The sequence below is a fragment of the Salmo trutta genome, chromosome 18 (assembly GCF_901001165.1).
Source record: "Salmo trutta chromosome 18, fSalTru1.1, whole genome shotgun sequence".
In the NCBI taxonomy this organism is placed as follows: Eukaryota; Metazoa; Chordata; class Actinopteri; order Salmoniformes; family Salmonidae; genus Salmo; species Salmo trutta.
Window position 1 is genome coordinate 26,508,060 of NC_042974.1, and position 14,926 is coordinate 26,522,985.

A 14,926-nucleotide genomic window follows, 5' to 3' on the forward strand; every position below is an offset into this window, starting at 1 on the left:
GACAGGTTAAAGGAAGATTTTTAAGCCATCAGACAATTGAGACATGGATTGTGCCATTCAGAGGGTGAATGGGCAAGACAAAATATTTAAGTGCCTTTGAACGGGGTATGGTAGTAGGTGCCGGGCGCACCGGGTTTGTGTCAAGAACTGCAACGCTGCTGGGGTTTTCCACGCTAAACAGTTTCCCGTGTGTATCAGAATGGTCCACCACCCAAAGGACATCCAGCCAACTTGACACAACTGTGAGAAGCACTGGAGTCAACATAGGCCAGCATCCCTGTGGAACGCTTTTGACACCTTGTACAGTCCATGACCTGACTAATTGAGGCTGTTCTGAAGGCAAAAATACTAGGAAGGTGGTCTTAATGTTTTGTACACTCAGTTTATATCAGTGTGTCTCGCTGCTTTACAGTGGAGCTGTGCTCACAGACAGGGGCCCAGTCATCTGCCAACGCCTATAAAACCTCAAACCAACCTTCCCACAATGTCTTTCTTCCCTCTGGAGCCCTGGGTCTTTTTACATTACCAACACGTCAAATGAGAACATTGCTTTAATACGCTCTCATGCAATCCCAGGTTTATTTTTCAGCAATCTAAAAACGTGACAGCTATGCACTTAGTCTGTGATCTGGTATTAAAAAACCCACACAAAGCACTATACCATACGCACTGCTGTGGCTGCAAGGCTATGTACGGTAGGTTGCCTGGGGGTTTAACCTTGGACCAAGACCATAGTGGTCAAGCAGCAGAAGCAATGACCGTGACCACAACCTGAGCAGCAAGGTCCTGCCCATTGGCATCCATCACACAGATGGCCATTTGCCCACAGGGATGGAGGGAAGAGAGACAGAAAACGGGTGCGATGTATGAAAAGAGACTACATGAATGAGAGGGACATGAAAGAGCGGATGCTTAAGTATATTTCAAACCAAACACTTTGACTTTTACTCAAGTTGTATTTTACTGGGTGACTTTCACTTTTACTTGAGAAATGTTCTATTAATGTATCTTTACTTTTACTCAAGTATGACAATTGAGTACTTATTCCACCACTGCAATTGAGTGCAGGAAATGCAGAAATGATAAAAGTGCTGAAATTTGTTTAGGTTGAAGTTGAATTGAACAGTATTCAAAAACGAAAAACATCGTCAAACAGTCCAATTTAAAAACAAATACTGTGATATAATATTTTGGCCTTATCGCCCAGCCCTGGCGTAGACCTAATGGGATCACAACCTAGTCTACTGGTCATGCTCTGTATACCGTCACCTCAACCCTATTGGATTTAAACCCATCACTATACGTATATACAGATAACTGCCAAAATAAAGGAAACACCAACATAAAGAGTCTTAATAGGATGTTGGGCCAATGAGCCGCCAGAACAGCTTCAATGTACCTTGGCATAGATTCTACAAGTGTCTGGAACTCTATTGGAGGGATGAGACACCACTCTCCATGAGAAATTCTATAATTGTGTGTTTTGTTGATGGTGGTGGAAAACACTGTCTCAGGCGCCACTACAGAATCTCCCATTAGTGTTTAATTGGGTTGAGATCTGGTGACTGAGACGGCCATGGCATATGGTTTACATCATTTTCATGCTCATCATACCACTCAGTGAACACTCGTGCCCTGTGGATGGGGGGCAGGGATTGTCGACATATGGGGGCATTGCCATGGTAGCTAAAATAATGGCATGCCCAGCATTTTTATATATGACCCTAAGCATGACAGGATGTTAATTGCTTAATTAACTCTGGGAACAGACTTGTGTGGAAGCACCTGCGTTCAATATACTTTGTATCCCTCATTTACTCAGGTGTTTCCATTATTTTGGCAGTTACCCAACAGTCCCCATCTGAACTGACTTTTTCTCTCTCTCACGCTCAGTCTCCTGTTGCTGCTTCTGTGATTACCATACAGTGAAAGCACTGATCCTATCCATCTCTCCAGCTGCAGGGAGATGTCACTCCCTAGGGCCCCACACACACACAAACACGCACTAATCACTTCAAACACACAAACCAATGGTGATGTACTCACAATGCACTTCCCGTATCTGGTGTACTTGCGCCCTTTGTCCGACACGGTGTAGAGGTAAATGAAGTTGTCATGTGATCCCACTGCCAGCAGGGTGCCATCTGAAGGATGGAACAGGATTGTGGGTAAATTATCCACCATGTTTTATTATCCTCCCTAACCGTTTATTGGTTTAACAATTCTCCCATCAAATCCAAGTCTACGGTTAGGATAGGGTGGAAGTCCAGCTCCACCCACCTACGGAGAAGCGTATGACTGACAGCTGCTCATTGCCGTCTGTATGAATGGCCACCAGGTCTCTGGTCTCCGCATCCAGAGCGTACCACCTGGGACACGGGGGGAGGGAGAGAACGTCACTGAGAATTTAGTAGAATGGACTATTCCCATACAGGCGTAAGTGATAAGAGATGGGATTAATAGCCGCTGCTGTGCTTCAGAGTTAGAGATGGGGTTAAGCTGAACTTACTTTCCTGAGTGAGTACCGATGGCCACAACAGCACCACTAGGGTGGAAGTCTGCACAGTGACCATGCTCCTGAGAGAAAGAAACAGCAAGAGGGAAGGGAGAAATGCAATTCAAACATACAAGTAATTTTGTGTAAGGCCTGAATCCTAACTTGAGATGTGTTCGCATGCCTTGATCTCAACGGAAAACTTGCAGCAACATTTCAGTTACGTCTGTGAATAAAAATTCTAGAAAGGGCAGTGAATGAGCGTGTATTCTTAATCTGCAGTATAGAATAGTTCCGAAACGGAGGTATTAGTTCTTACATCCAGCAGCCTGGTCCATTCCAAGCAGTGGTCCACAGAGTTCCACAGGCACACTTGCCTGTCCTGGGCACAGGTGAGGAACAGGTCCTTGAAGGGGTGAGAGGCCAGCCCCCACAGCTCGTCTGTATGACCCTAGGGGCGATAGGTCAGAGGTTGGAAAATAATGCGGATGTGTGGTCACTTTGTCCAACGTGACTACACACTTGAGTAGTTAACACGACTTGCAGAGGAGTTAACACGTATTCTGTATGTCGCACATGTTACTGTATGTGAGAATCAAAATCCACAGTATCACGTTCCAACCAACTAAGCCATTGGAAACACACCACCACTAACGCGGTAATGTCCTCCTTCACACGGGAGTAGTGTGCCTCAAAGAGGGGGCAGACGAGGCTGGGCTCAGTTGGGTGCCCTCTAAAGAGGGGATAAATATCTCTGCCAGCCTGTTTATACAGAGTTCAAATCACTGGAAAATGTGTGCCGAGTTTCCATCGCTCTGCTCTTCCTCACGGAGAAGAAACGATTGGGAAAACAGCTAGTGAGGGGGCCGACACCGGCATCCCTACAACAGAGATGCCATAGCAGGGCCCTGCAGTCCTCAATTGGCTTTAGTTCTAACACCCTGGACGTTTTACACACCCGGAATATGTAGTGCTGGCAGTCAGCTAGTCAGCAGTGAGAGAGAGAGAGAGAGAAATAGAAAGAGAGAAATAGAAACTTCTCTCACCTGGACTTCCACCTGGAAGCCGTCATTAAACGTCCCCCTCAGGACGAAGTTACGCGAAGTGCCCACCAAAAGCTGCTCGCCCTTGCCCTCAGCCACAGCACGAATGGTTCCATATTGATCCGGGACCTGCAGCGGAAACAGATACAATGAGATATACGTTCGTTCATATTCATCATACTGAACGTGTGACATATGTATGTTCATGTGTTTGCGCATAAACCACGGCGCATTGGTGTGGAATGTGTCTGTGTTGTATTCTGTATGGCTGAGACCTCTATGTCCCTCTCTGGGTTGAGGCCGTGGTCCCACAGGATGATCTTGTGGTCCTTGCCCCCTCCGGTCAGCAGGGTCCCGTTCCTCATCTGACACAGAGTGAAAACACTGCCATCATGGGCCTTGATCTGACGACTGATCTGGTACGCACCTACGTGGGGGGGGGGACAGACAGAGAGGGAGAAGTAAAATTGCCCAGAAGGAAAGAGGAGGGAGAGGAATGAGAGAGGCTTGTAAAACAGCTCACAGCAGAGATTTCTGGGAATAGGATACCGCAAATACTTGACATTCATTAATGTGGTTTATACACCACACCGCAGGCCAGCTCTTGTTGTTTTCTCAGGGGAGCATTTGAGGGAGGAAGTGAATGAGAGGGTGCGTGTGCGCGTGCGAGGTTAAGAAGATAGCTGTGGAAGGCGTGTTCGAATGAGTGCGAGCATGCACGTCCGTGCGCGGGCACGGTCTAGGTTTGATGTGTCTGCCTTCGCCACATTCTGGTGATCACTCCTCCTGTTACAATACATTCTCTGCTGATAACACAGACAGATACACCGCGAGGCAGGCCCATTCCTCAAGGCTAGTTACACTGAACCTGAGGCAGTGGAATTCTCAATGGGGGTAACATTGAGTGGCAGAGGGAGGGTGTGTGAAGAATTCATGTGCATCAGATAGCGTTTCTGGTCGGGTTTCTGTGTCGCTTCTGTTCCCCCACATTGGCATGACCTTCATCCCTGCAGAGCTCAGACAGATGTGGACCCACACGCGCACTCAAGCGTTCCCAAACGCAACCTCAAGCATGTGCGCACACACACATACTGTACACGCATCACAGGAGCCTGCTGAGGGGAGAACGGCTCAAAATAATGGCCGGAACAGAGCAAATGGAAAAGGATCAAACACCTGGAAACCATGTGTTTGATGTATTTGATACCATTCCACTGATTCCGCTCCAGCCGTTACCACGAGCCCGTCTTCCCCGATTAAAGGTGACACCAAGTTCCTGTGAGACACATGCATTCCCACCGTCTAACCACCGGGACGCGCAGGTAAGCAAAAAGAGATGAACAGTTTTTATCCACGGCGCCTGGCCCTAGCCATGCTCATCCAGTTCCTCTGTACGCCACAACCAAAACTATTACTGCTCAAACCCCCAACACCCTCCGTCCCGCCAACACTCACACCCACTCTGTCTCTCCTTCAAAGGCTGTTTTCTTTTCGTCAGTCTCAAAACCACCACCTCTTCCAGTTGTCTCCTCTGTGGCTGAGACTCACTGGGAAGGTTAACTACTTGTGTTACTCATGTGGGCATGTATGATAAATGGTCAGACGGTTTTTACCAAAGTGACTAAAGTTTTAAACAAATATTCAGTAGGCTTTACATGGCTTGCAAGGTAATCAAACCCGCAATCCTGGTGTTGCAAAGCACCATGCCCCAACCAACCGTGCCATCAGTACTGTAGCACTATACGGCCGGGTGTAGGGACTGCCTGCGAGGTTTAAAGTACAGTGTGAGGTATATGAGGTATTATGTGATAGTGTACCTTTGGGGCCTTTCCCTGGGGCCGGCTCCACTGTGCTCCGGCTCCATATCAACATGACGCCTCCAGAGTCTCCAGTCAGGATGTCCCCGTTGTTGAGGAAGGCCAGACACTGAACAAACTTGGGCTTCTCATATTTCTGAAACGGGACAGGGAGAGACGGGGGAATGAAATGTCTGTTTAATAATTGTTGTCTGTGTGTTTAGGGCAGACTAGAGAAAGAGACTGTATTCATGTATGGGTAAAGGTATACTATGAAAGGGATACATTACATTCTAGCATTGTTATTTAAGTTTTTCACTTTTGGTGACACGTAGGGGTGTGGGCGAGTACTCGGACAAAACAAGTATCATAGCGAATGGAGAATTTTCCGAATACGATTTTTTGTTGTAACTATCCGTGTTCTGAAAAAAATTCATGGTCAGCTCCCAGCACAGTTGTGTACAACTGCAGGCCGCAATTCGGGGCGGTTCTGCATGTGCTCATTCGGGCCCTGAATTGTGGGCTGCCGTTCCACCCTTTTCTCCCAGCACACATCTCTCTGTCACAGTGTGAAGGGCTGCGCGCTCTAAATAAATAAATTGGCCAGTTCGGCTGTCTGTAAAGAAATGGGCAGGGTGTAGGTTGAACCTGCTGCCAGGATTGGATTATAACAAGCCCGGCTCCCCATCCCTCCCCACCCGGCTCCATTTTCACTCGTCTCATGGCCCAACTCCCCTTCTCTCTACAAACATATTGTGTGAATCAGAATCCGTAATTAGCTAGTCATTGTTGTTCTAGCTATCAATCTAGTTAGTTATATTTTCAGTCGACGTTGCCGAGGCCATATCGTTGGTTTTGTCTGTCTATGTGGCGTTGTAGCAGCCTACTTTGTCTGTCCGTCAATATTCCATTGCTGACATCGTTCGTCTTTGTCGTTACGTTGTGAGCGAAGCACATATGTTTGCTTGATGTTATTTTTATTCTCACCCGGGTATTTTTACAGAGCGACAGATCGGCTTGGCTCAAGCGGATCTTTTTAAGTAATTGAAGTGGTTTTTAAGAACTGAACAAGTGAAAAATGTCCTCACCCCGAAGATGCCCTGCTTGCGTGCTAGCGAGGTGCCAGCCCAGGTCCAAAAGAAGATGTGTGACTTGCCACAAGTTACTATGGTGTTGGCATCAGTAGGGTGGAACTCCACCGCAAGCACCACCTCATTTGTAGACTGCAGGAGGTGAAAACAGTCAAAAATAAAAAATGGATTTCAGAACCAAATCATCAAATGCTTTACGTATTTTAGGCAGAATTGCACAGCATAAAAAAAACACCCCAGGTTTCCCTGACCTTGATTTCAGCAATTTTGGATTTCTTCTGCCAGTCCCAGACAGTCAACATGTGGTCGTTACAATCATCAATCACCGCCAGGTGTGTACCGGAGTCCTGTAGGAGAAAGACAGGGCATGTCATGTCAGTAAAGCACAGAACCTACTGTCTGCAATTCAGTTAATATGGCATAACATAATAATATAATTCCAGGTTAGGCCTGCCAATTCACAGCTACATACTATATGTTGGTGAGAGGGCACGGAAATCTAAAGATGAATCCACATGTTGCAAAATAGCCATGTATGCAGGCCGGACTAAACAATACTCTAAGTGGTCAGCCATTGAGTAGATTTGGCATAATGACATCAACAACAGCATAAGATAACCTTCATTCAAGCTTCACCATTATCTGATAGGGAAAATCCACTGCTTAGTTAGACCTTTGATCCCATAAGGGGATAATGAATCACTTAGAATGCGTGCGTGTGTGGGAGCGTGATTGTGTTTGTTTGGATGGAAAATGGGTCACGGTGTGTTTTGTCGGGTTTGCGTCTGAAGGGAGCCAGACATTAAAAAGCTGTGTTCCGGAATGTGCTAACTGAGGACAGAGAGAGAATAGGAACCTTAAACTACTACTGATTAGAGAACCTATGATGTATTCAAGACCGCAATAACACCAGTCTGACCCACTAGCCTGATCATGAAAGGGCTCAGTCCAGAAACACACAGCACCTAGAACCCCAGAACTGAGTAGAACCTCTAATCTAGATCCACTGGCTGTGATGTGAGTGATCTATCAGATGCGTGTGATATGTACCCTTCCCAGCCAGAATGGAGTTTCATTTAATGTAGTAAACCAGTTCCCACAATTCTCATAATGACTAACACTTCATGGATTATACCATTAGAGGTGCTACGGGTACCCACCGCTTTGGAGAAGGCCAGGGAGCCCACCCCTCTCTCAAAGGTGCCCAGGCCGATGACCTGCAGGGTGGACAGACTCACCGAGTCCCACACCCTCACGTGGGGCTGCAGCGGCTAAAGAGAGAGAAGAGGAGATACACATGATTTAACAAGCCATCACTGTAACCAAACTCAGACACTACGGCTGCATTTACAGTATACTTTTTTCACAGCATCCTTTCCCTTGATTCCTTCCCTTCACAATCACTGGTAGATGTGGAGGAGAAGAGAACACCAACATCATTTTTGTAGATAAAAGGACTGGACAGATTTCCACCCAATTGCTTTTCATCTATCAGATCCTCTAAGATCAGTGGTCATGAAGGAATGTGGGAAGGAGGTGAGGAAAGGAAGCCATTTTAAAAACTTGAGAAAGCCTTTAACAAGTAGTCATTGAGTGAGTTGTGCAGGATCAGGCTGGCTGACAGGTAGGGTACTCTTCTACAGAGTTGTTCCAGGAAGGTTAGAGCCAGTTTGGCATGTTTAGACCCAGAGAGCTTAAATATAATTAGTTGCATGATCGCACTGATTATTGGTATGGTTGAGTAAATATGGAGCACCTGTGTCTGGGTCTGCCTGTCAAAGACGTGAGTGAGCCTTATTGTGCAACGCGAGCAGGAATACGATAACCGTACACAAGAAGAGATCTAGTGCAAACAAGGATTATGCTGTTAAACATAACCACAGGCGTCTCTCCGTATTCAGCGGGCTGGAATAAGACTACTAAACTCACTTGGAAAAACCCATGGCGTTACATAGGTGACATTGGAGCCCTGTGACTTGCCCATTGTGTGTGTGTGTGTGTGTGTGTGTGTGTGTGTGTGTGTGTGTGTGTGTGTGTGTGTGTGTGTGTGTGTGTGTGTGTGTGTGTGTGTGTGTGTGTGTGTGTGTGTGTGTGTGAATGAATGAATGAATGATAGGAAAGAAAACCGCATCTGTGCTCCTAAATCCGGATGAACAAACATGAAATGTACATGAACAAAGAAATATCACACATCCGAACATATCATTAAAGGATTTAGCTAGCAGGAAGTCAGGGGTTTAGTAATGGGTGAGGTGGTGGGAGTGTGACTTACCCGGCCGTCCTTGTCCACTCCCGCAATCTGTCCCGTGGCAATGCGGATCTTATCGGGGTGAACGGCAAGGCTAGTGAGTTAAACAGAGAGCGAGACAGAGCGAGCGAGCGAGAGAGAGAGCAAGAGAAAATCATGGACAGATACAAATGAGAAACAAAACATGAAGAGATTGTCAAACCAATAACATTATTATTTATTTTTTAAATGTCTGAAACTACCTCCCTATTAAAAACCCCTAGTCAGAAACAATCCGTCGTAATGAGAGGAGTATGTCAGGTGTAAAATTAAGTTGAGAGGGAGCTGCTAGTCTGAGCTGACCCGTTGGCCCGTCTGGCCCACAGCCTGTGGGAGGAAGTGAGGCTTTTCGTTTCAAACAAAGACAGTTCTGTGTCAGGGTTCTGCCATCACAAGGACTAATTTGTCTCTTCCACTTGTCTACCACCCGGACAGAAGACATTTATATCTCATTTGCATAGTCTTTATCTTAAGAGGCCTCGGAGAGGATGGAACCTGGAGACAGTTAAGCTGAACCATTGTGTCTGCGACAACTATTTGCTTAATCCACATTAAAAGGTTTTGCAATGAAGTGTTTTGTACATTATTCAGACCCTGAGGGACACATTGTTGTATCATCTGAATCTAGTGTATCTACTGTATGCGGAATGCACAGCCCATGACGGTGTGTAAGCTACTGTAGGAATTCATTACCTGATACTACACAACCAAGGCTGACCAATACTCACAGGCTGACAAAAAACAGAACTGGAGAACAGGATAGCAGCTCACCATTTGACACAGTCAGTGTGGCCAAGGTAGTGGCGCTGTGTTCTCTCCTCGTAGTTGAAGAGCACGACCACGGAGGCTATGAAGTATACACTCTCCCCTGTAGGGAGCAGGTACACGTTGGCTCTGCAGTCTCTCCCCCTGTAGCCATACCTGACATAAGGACTCAAGGAACCACAACACTACTCTCCTTTCCATCATCTGCCACGTGAAAACAACTGGACAGGTGAAAGTGAAGACCTATAAGGCCTCCACCTTTTTGCTTTGACATGTGTCTGAGCCCAGAGACCCACAGACAGACAAGAGAGAGACACCGAGGTCAGGGACAAACGGAGTAAGAGAGTGTTTGGGGCCAAGCCCCGCTAAGAAGAAAGGATACACCCACTCAAGTTTGAGTTTCTCCGGAGGCAGCTCTGTGCGCACGTCCTCGTAGTTCTCCACGTCGGCGGGGATGAACATAGTGATGGGGCGACCTCGCATGAACATCTTGATGTAGTCTCCCTCTGCGAAGGAGACGGACAAAACATTATTTTTATTTTTTTAGCTAACTATATCACGATCGCCATTTTGACTTGCTACATAGAGAGGAATTCTGGTAACACCAACCCCATGCTTTTGAAAACACATTTAACATACAGTATTAGCACAGGTATAAGCACAGGTATAAGTATAAGTAGGTATAAGTACTTTCAAATACTATTTCAAAGTATTCAGGCAGGCTAGAGCAAACACTCAAAGAAGCAGGCCTGAGTAGTGGTGGCTCATGTTTTACCTTAACAGAAAACCCTGTTACGGTAAAGCATTAAAAATGACTGTGGTTCAGACAAATACCTCTTGTTTAATGAAGGTTAATATAGAGTCATGAGTCAGAGAGCGTAAGTGAGAGTGCATGACATGACTTTAGTCCACGAACCTAAAGATAACTTCAGCCTGACTGCTCAACACCCTCCACACCGTCACACACAACCACTTAATGTGGCAACACTTTTTCTCTTTTTTACATAAAAACCTACAAAAGCCTTGAAAACCCTAATGAGTTCAGTTAGTGTGCTGCACGTGCTTTCCACTCATCCAGGGATGAGATAGTCCATAGACCGAGATAGATATACAGACAGACGGCGAGTCAGACAGAGAGAAGCGTTGGGAGCCGTGCAGTGGCGCAAAGCAGTGACTCAGCAACCCCAAACTCAGCTGAAATAAGAAAATGTGATGGGGGGATAGAAAAAAGAAAAGATGGGAAAAGAGAGCAAAAAAAGGGGAGGGGGGGTAGATTTGTGGTAGACAGGGATCAGTGGAATGTGTGTTTCTACTCTCCTAGTGAGAGAGGACGAAAGGGAGATGGTTGGACGGGGGTCAAACTTAACCATTGCTCATGAAATAGAGCAAGGGCTTTCTTCCAGTTTTCCCAGATTGAGGAGGAGCATACAGTAGACTCAAACTGAAGGGCCAGAATTCATCCCAGGACCTATGTAGTTATTACTAGATAGAATGTACTGGTACCACTAAAGGCCAACACACTGCCTTGGACCCCGTAATACGTTTAGCCATTGTCTGCAGTATTCTCCCCAACTAATCCTTTCCCCTACTGCACAGTGCATTTGTAAAGTATTCAGACCCCTTCACTTTTTCCACATTACGTTACAGCCTTATACCTAAAATTGATTAAATTGTTTTTTCCCCCTCAATCTACACACAATACCCCATAATGACAGAGCAAAAACTGGTATTCAAACCCTTTACTCAGTACTTTGTTGAAGCACCTTTGGCAGCGATTACAGCCTCGAGTCTACTTGGGTATGATGCTACAAGCTTGGCAAACCTGTATTTGGGGAGTTTCTCCCATTCTTCTCTGCAGATCCTCTCAAGCTCTGTCAGGTTGGGTGGGGAGCGTCACTACACGGCTATTTTCATGTGTCTCCAGAGATGTTAGATCGGTTTCAAGTCCGGGCTCTGGCTGGGCCAATCAAGGACATTCAGAGACTTGTCCCGAAGCCACTCCTGCGTTGCCTCTACCGTCGCCCCAGTCTGAGGTCCTGAGCCCTCTGGAGCAGGCTTTCATCAATGATCTCTCGGTACTTAGCTCCGCTCATCTTTGCCACTGAAAAACATCCCCACAGAATGATGCTGCCACTACCATGCTTCACCATAGGGATGGTGCCAGGTTTCCTGCAGACGTGACGCTTTGCATTCAGGCCAAAGAGTTAAATCTTGGTTTCATCAGACCAGAGAATCTTGTTTCTCATGGTGTGAGTCCTTTAGGTGCCTTTTGGCAAACTGCAAGCAGAATGTCGTGCTTTTTACTGAGGAGTGGCTTCCGTCTGGCCACTACCATAAAGGCCTGATTTGTGGAGTGCTGCAAAGATGGGTGTTCTCCCATCCCCACAGAGGAGCTCTGTTAGAGTGACCATCGGGTTCTTGGTCACCTGCCTGACCAAGGCCTTTCTCTCCCGATTGTTCAGTTTGGCCGGGCGGCCATCTCTAGGAAGAGTCTTGGGGGTTCTAAACTTCTTCCATTTAAGAATGATGGAGGCCACTGTGTTCTTGGGGACCTTCAATACTGCAGAAATATTTTGGTACCCTTCCCCAGATCTGTGCCCCGACACAATCCTGTCTCGGAGCTCTACAGCCAATTCCTCCAACCTCATGGCTTGGTTTTTGATCTGACATGCACTGCCAACTATGGGACCTTATATAGACAGCTGTGTGCCTTTCCAAATCATGTCTAATCAAATGAATTTACGACAGGTAGACTCCAATCAAGTTGTAGAAACATCTCAAGGATGATCAATGGAAACAGGATGCACCTGAGCTCAATTTCAAGTCTCATAGCAAAGGGTCTGAATACCTGTGAAAATAAGATAAGAAAAAAATCTAAAAACCTGTTTTCAGCTTTGTCATTATGGGGTATTGTGTATAGATTGATGAGGAAAATGTTTTGTTAATCAATTTCAGAATAAGGCTGTAACGTTACATAATGGGAAAAAAGTCAAGGGGTCTGGATACTCTCCGAATGTACTGTATCTGTGGTCAATAATGCCGGGAAAAGGCTGAATTCGTTGAATTAGCTGAATTCCAGTCCAAAGTGTGTCTGTGGAGGTAAACGAGCGCCCCAGCCAGCAGACTCAAGACCAACCACCTTCCTCACATGACCAGAGGCAGCCTGCCTGAGCCAAGAGCGGGACGCTTTTAACCAGACGACACTCCGCTAAGTGGCAAGGGGCCAGGGAGGGGCAGGGCATACTGGCACAGCGATGCCATTTATTTAGGTCGGGCATCGCCTGATGACAATAAATGGAGGAGGGTGAGAAAGTAGAGGGAGATTGAGAGATTTCTGTATTTGAGGGAGCGAGAGAGCGAGAGAGAGAAAGAACGCAGATGGAAACGAGATTCGGTCTGTGTTTGACATGAGAAAGGGAATGTCAGAGATAGATAGACAAGCCAAAAAGCAGAGAGGGTGGGGCAAGCGCTCGTCCCAAGGCTGGTAGCTCTCCTCGCTATCTGACAACTTACCTGCTTGGCTGTTTTTTTCACGGGTTGACATTTTGGCTGGTCATGAGACAGAAACAATGTCACTCACACACACACACACAATGATAGTACACAGGGGAGAAGAGCTATGATCTGAAGACAGCAACGATGACTAGTTGGGTCTACACAATAGGATGAAGGACTATGTTGAAGGAAAGGAGACATGTTTGGAAGGAACAACAAGACACTAGGCTTTGAAATTACAGCTCTTCTCTGGCCTAAAAAGGTACTCTCAAACCTACACAGTACAGCACAGCGTTTTCATAAGCCCAACGAGAGCACACTTTAGGTTACATTGTATCATATTGTACAGCTTCATTAATAAACGATCTGGTTGTAAACAGATGTGTCGGTATACCGCAGTACATAGCTCTAGCGGGTTCCAGTACGCGGTGGTGGATGACGAACATAGAAGAGAGAGTATATTCACCTTGGCTGATCACTGGGTCTTTATGCCTGGAAGAGAATGGAGAAATAACAATAAGGTCAGACTGTGACTTGAGACTACAAAACCAGTAAAGGTTATCTGACTGCTGGGCCAATTTAACAGCGTTCTCTATTAAGGAGGGACTTTGGATGAACACAATATAGGGAATTAAGGGCCGATTCTTGGAAGATAGTGTAATATCTGAAAAGGTACTCTCCATAAACGAATGAATACTGAATACCCCATAAACGAATGCAGGCCAGTCTCACCTCTTAGTACAAAACATAGACAGGAATTCAATTATTGTGCATCCCCGTATTTGCATTACACTTTGACACATATGTTCACATCAGATTTGTGACGCGTGTCCCATCAGCCACTCACTTGTCTGCGTTCTTCACCACCTTGGCCAGCAGTTTGGAGGTGGAAGCAGCCTTCACCAGCTTGTTCCTGCTCTCCTCGCCACTCTCCCAGGTACTACTCTGTGAACGCTCCATTCCCGTACCCCGCTTCGCACTGTGACCCCTACACACACACACACACACAGAGGGACGTACAGGGTGCACACAAAAAAGAAACTGTTTGTTTTATACCACAGAAACAGATAGAGGGGAAGAGAGAAAGACAGTTGGCTAGACAGAAAGAAAGCTGGAGAACGGATGAGTGCCATGGTGATAATGGAGATTTGTTTGAATTTGTTCAATTTGTTGAACTGTAAAAAGTGCATTAAAGTATGCAACTGTGAACTACATAATTTGTTTGCAGTTTTATGCCATATACATTAAAAGTATGGCCCAGAGCTTGAACCTGACCAGGCCACTAAGTGACCTGACAATGAAAAAAAAACGCTGTAACTTTAATGCACTTAATTAAAATTGAATTATTTCACTCATGGTACGCCTCTTAGGGTTAATCCGGACCTGAAACAGACACGCACAAATGCAGCGATACAGTGCCTCAGAGGTACCCAGGTGAGTAGCAGGCAACCCTCAGGAGTAGAATCAATACCCGCTGCTGTAGCCGGGCACACAGGGGAAAACCCACCCAAGTCACAGGTTAGTACATACGGACTGGCTGAACAAGTCAAACCCCCCCCCCCCCAGGCTTCAGCAGACAGAGGAGGTCAGTGAGTTTGGCTGTAAGAATCACACTGCAAGTAAAGTGAAGAATGGAAGGTTTGGAGAACGGCTAGAGCAGAGAGAGAACAGCGAGAGAGAGAACAGCGAGAGAGAGAAGGGATTGTGAGAGAAAGAGCGCGAGCGTGAAGAACACCACTCCTCATGTGAAGCTGTGAGGAGGAAGGGGGTTTAAACTGCGAGACGTAACAGTTTAAAACAATTTTTTTTATCACTTCTGCATGGCGTTTTGTTCTACCTCCAGGGGGCCATAGTGACGCTGAGGGGGGCAGATAGGACTGGGGCTGAATGTTGGGGGAGGTTCAACGAACGTTACACTGCTACATTTATAGAGTCTGTAATCTCTCCTTATCTAC

The 14,926-nt window shown here is 46.3% G+C and overlaps 1 protein-coding gene across 4 annotated transcripts in view; it reads right to left on the minus strand.

Moving 5' to 3' along the window:
• LOC115153087 (echinoderm microtubule-associated protein-like 4) overlaps positions 1–14,926 on the minus strand; it is an 89,780-nt gene that overhangs the window by 15,102 nt on the left and 59,752 nt on the right. For 3 of the 4 annotated variants that reach the window (XM_029698138.1, XM_029698136.1, XM_029698139.1), the window contains 16 exons: positions 13,819–13,959; positions 13,438–13,463; positions 12,990–13,025; positions 9,859–9,982; positions 9,483–9,632; positions 8,697–8,766; positions 7,585–7,695; positions 6,676–6,771; positions 6,422–6,556; positions 5,355–5,490; positions 3,813–3,964; positions 3,541–3,666; positions 2,814–2,945; positions 2,510–2,577; positions 2,281–2,369; positions 2,047–2,144 (listed from right to left, as the gene is read on the minus strand). In XM_029698138.1, the coding sequence (XP_029553998.1) occupies positions 2,047–2,144; positions 2,281–2,369; positions 2,510–2,577; positions 2,814–2,945; positions 3,541–3,666; positions 3,813–3,964; positions 5,355–5,490; positions 6,422–6,556; positions 6,676–6,771; positions 7,585–7,695; positions 8,697–8,766; positions 9,483–9,632; positions 9,859–9,982; positions 12,990–13,025; positions 13,438–13,463; positions 13,819–13,959 (1,690 nt within the window). The remainder of the gene's footprint in view (positions 1–2,046; positions 2,145–2,280; positions 2,370–2,509; positions 2,578–2,813; positions 2,946–3,540; positions 3,667–3,812; positions 3,965–5,354; positions 5,491–6,421; positions 6,557–6,675; positions 6,772–7,584; positions 7,696–8,696; positions 8,767–9,482; positions 9,633–9,858; positions 9,983–12,989; positions 13,026–13,437; positions 13,464–13,818; positions 13,960–14,926) is intronic. The other variant, XM_029698137.1, reaches the window with a different exon arrangement.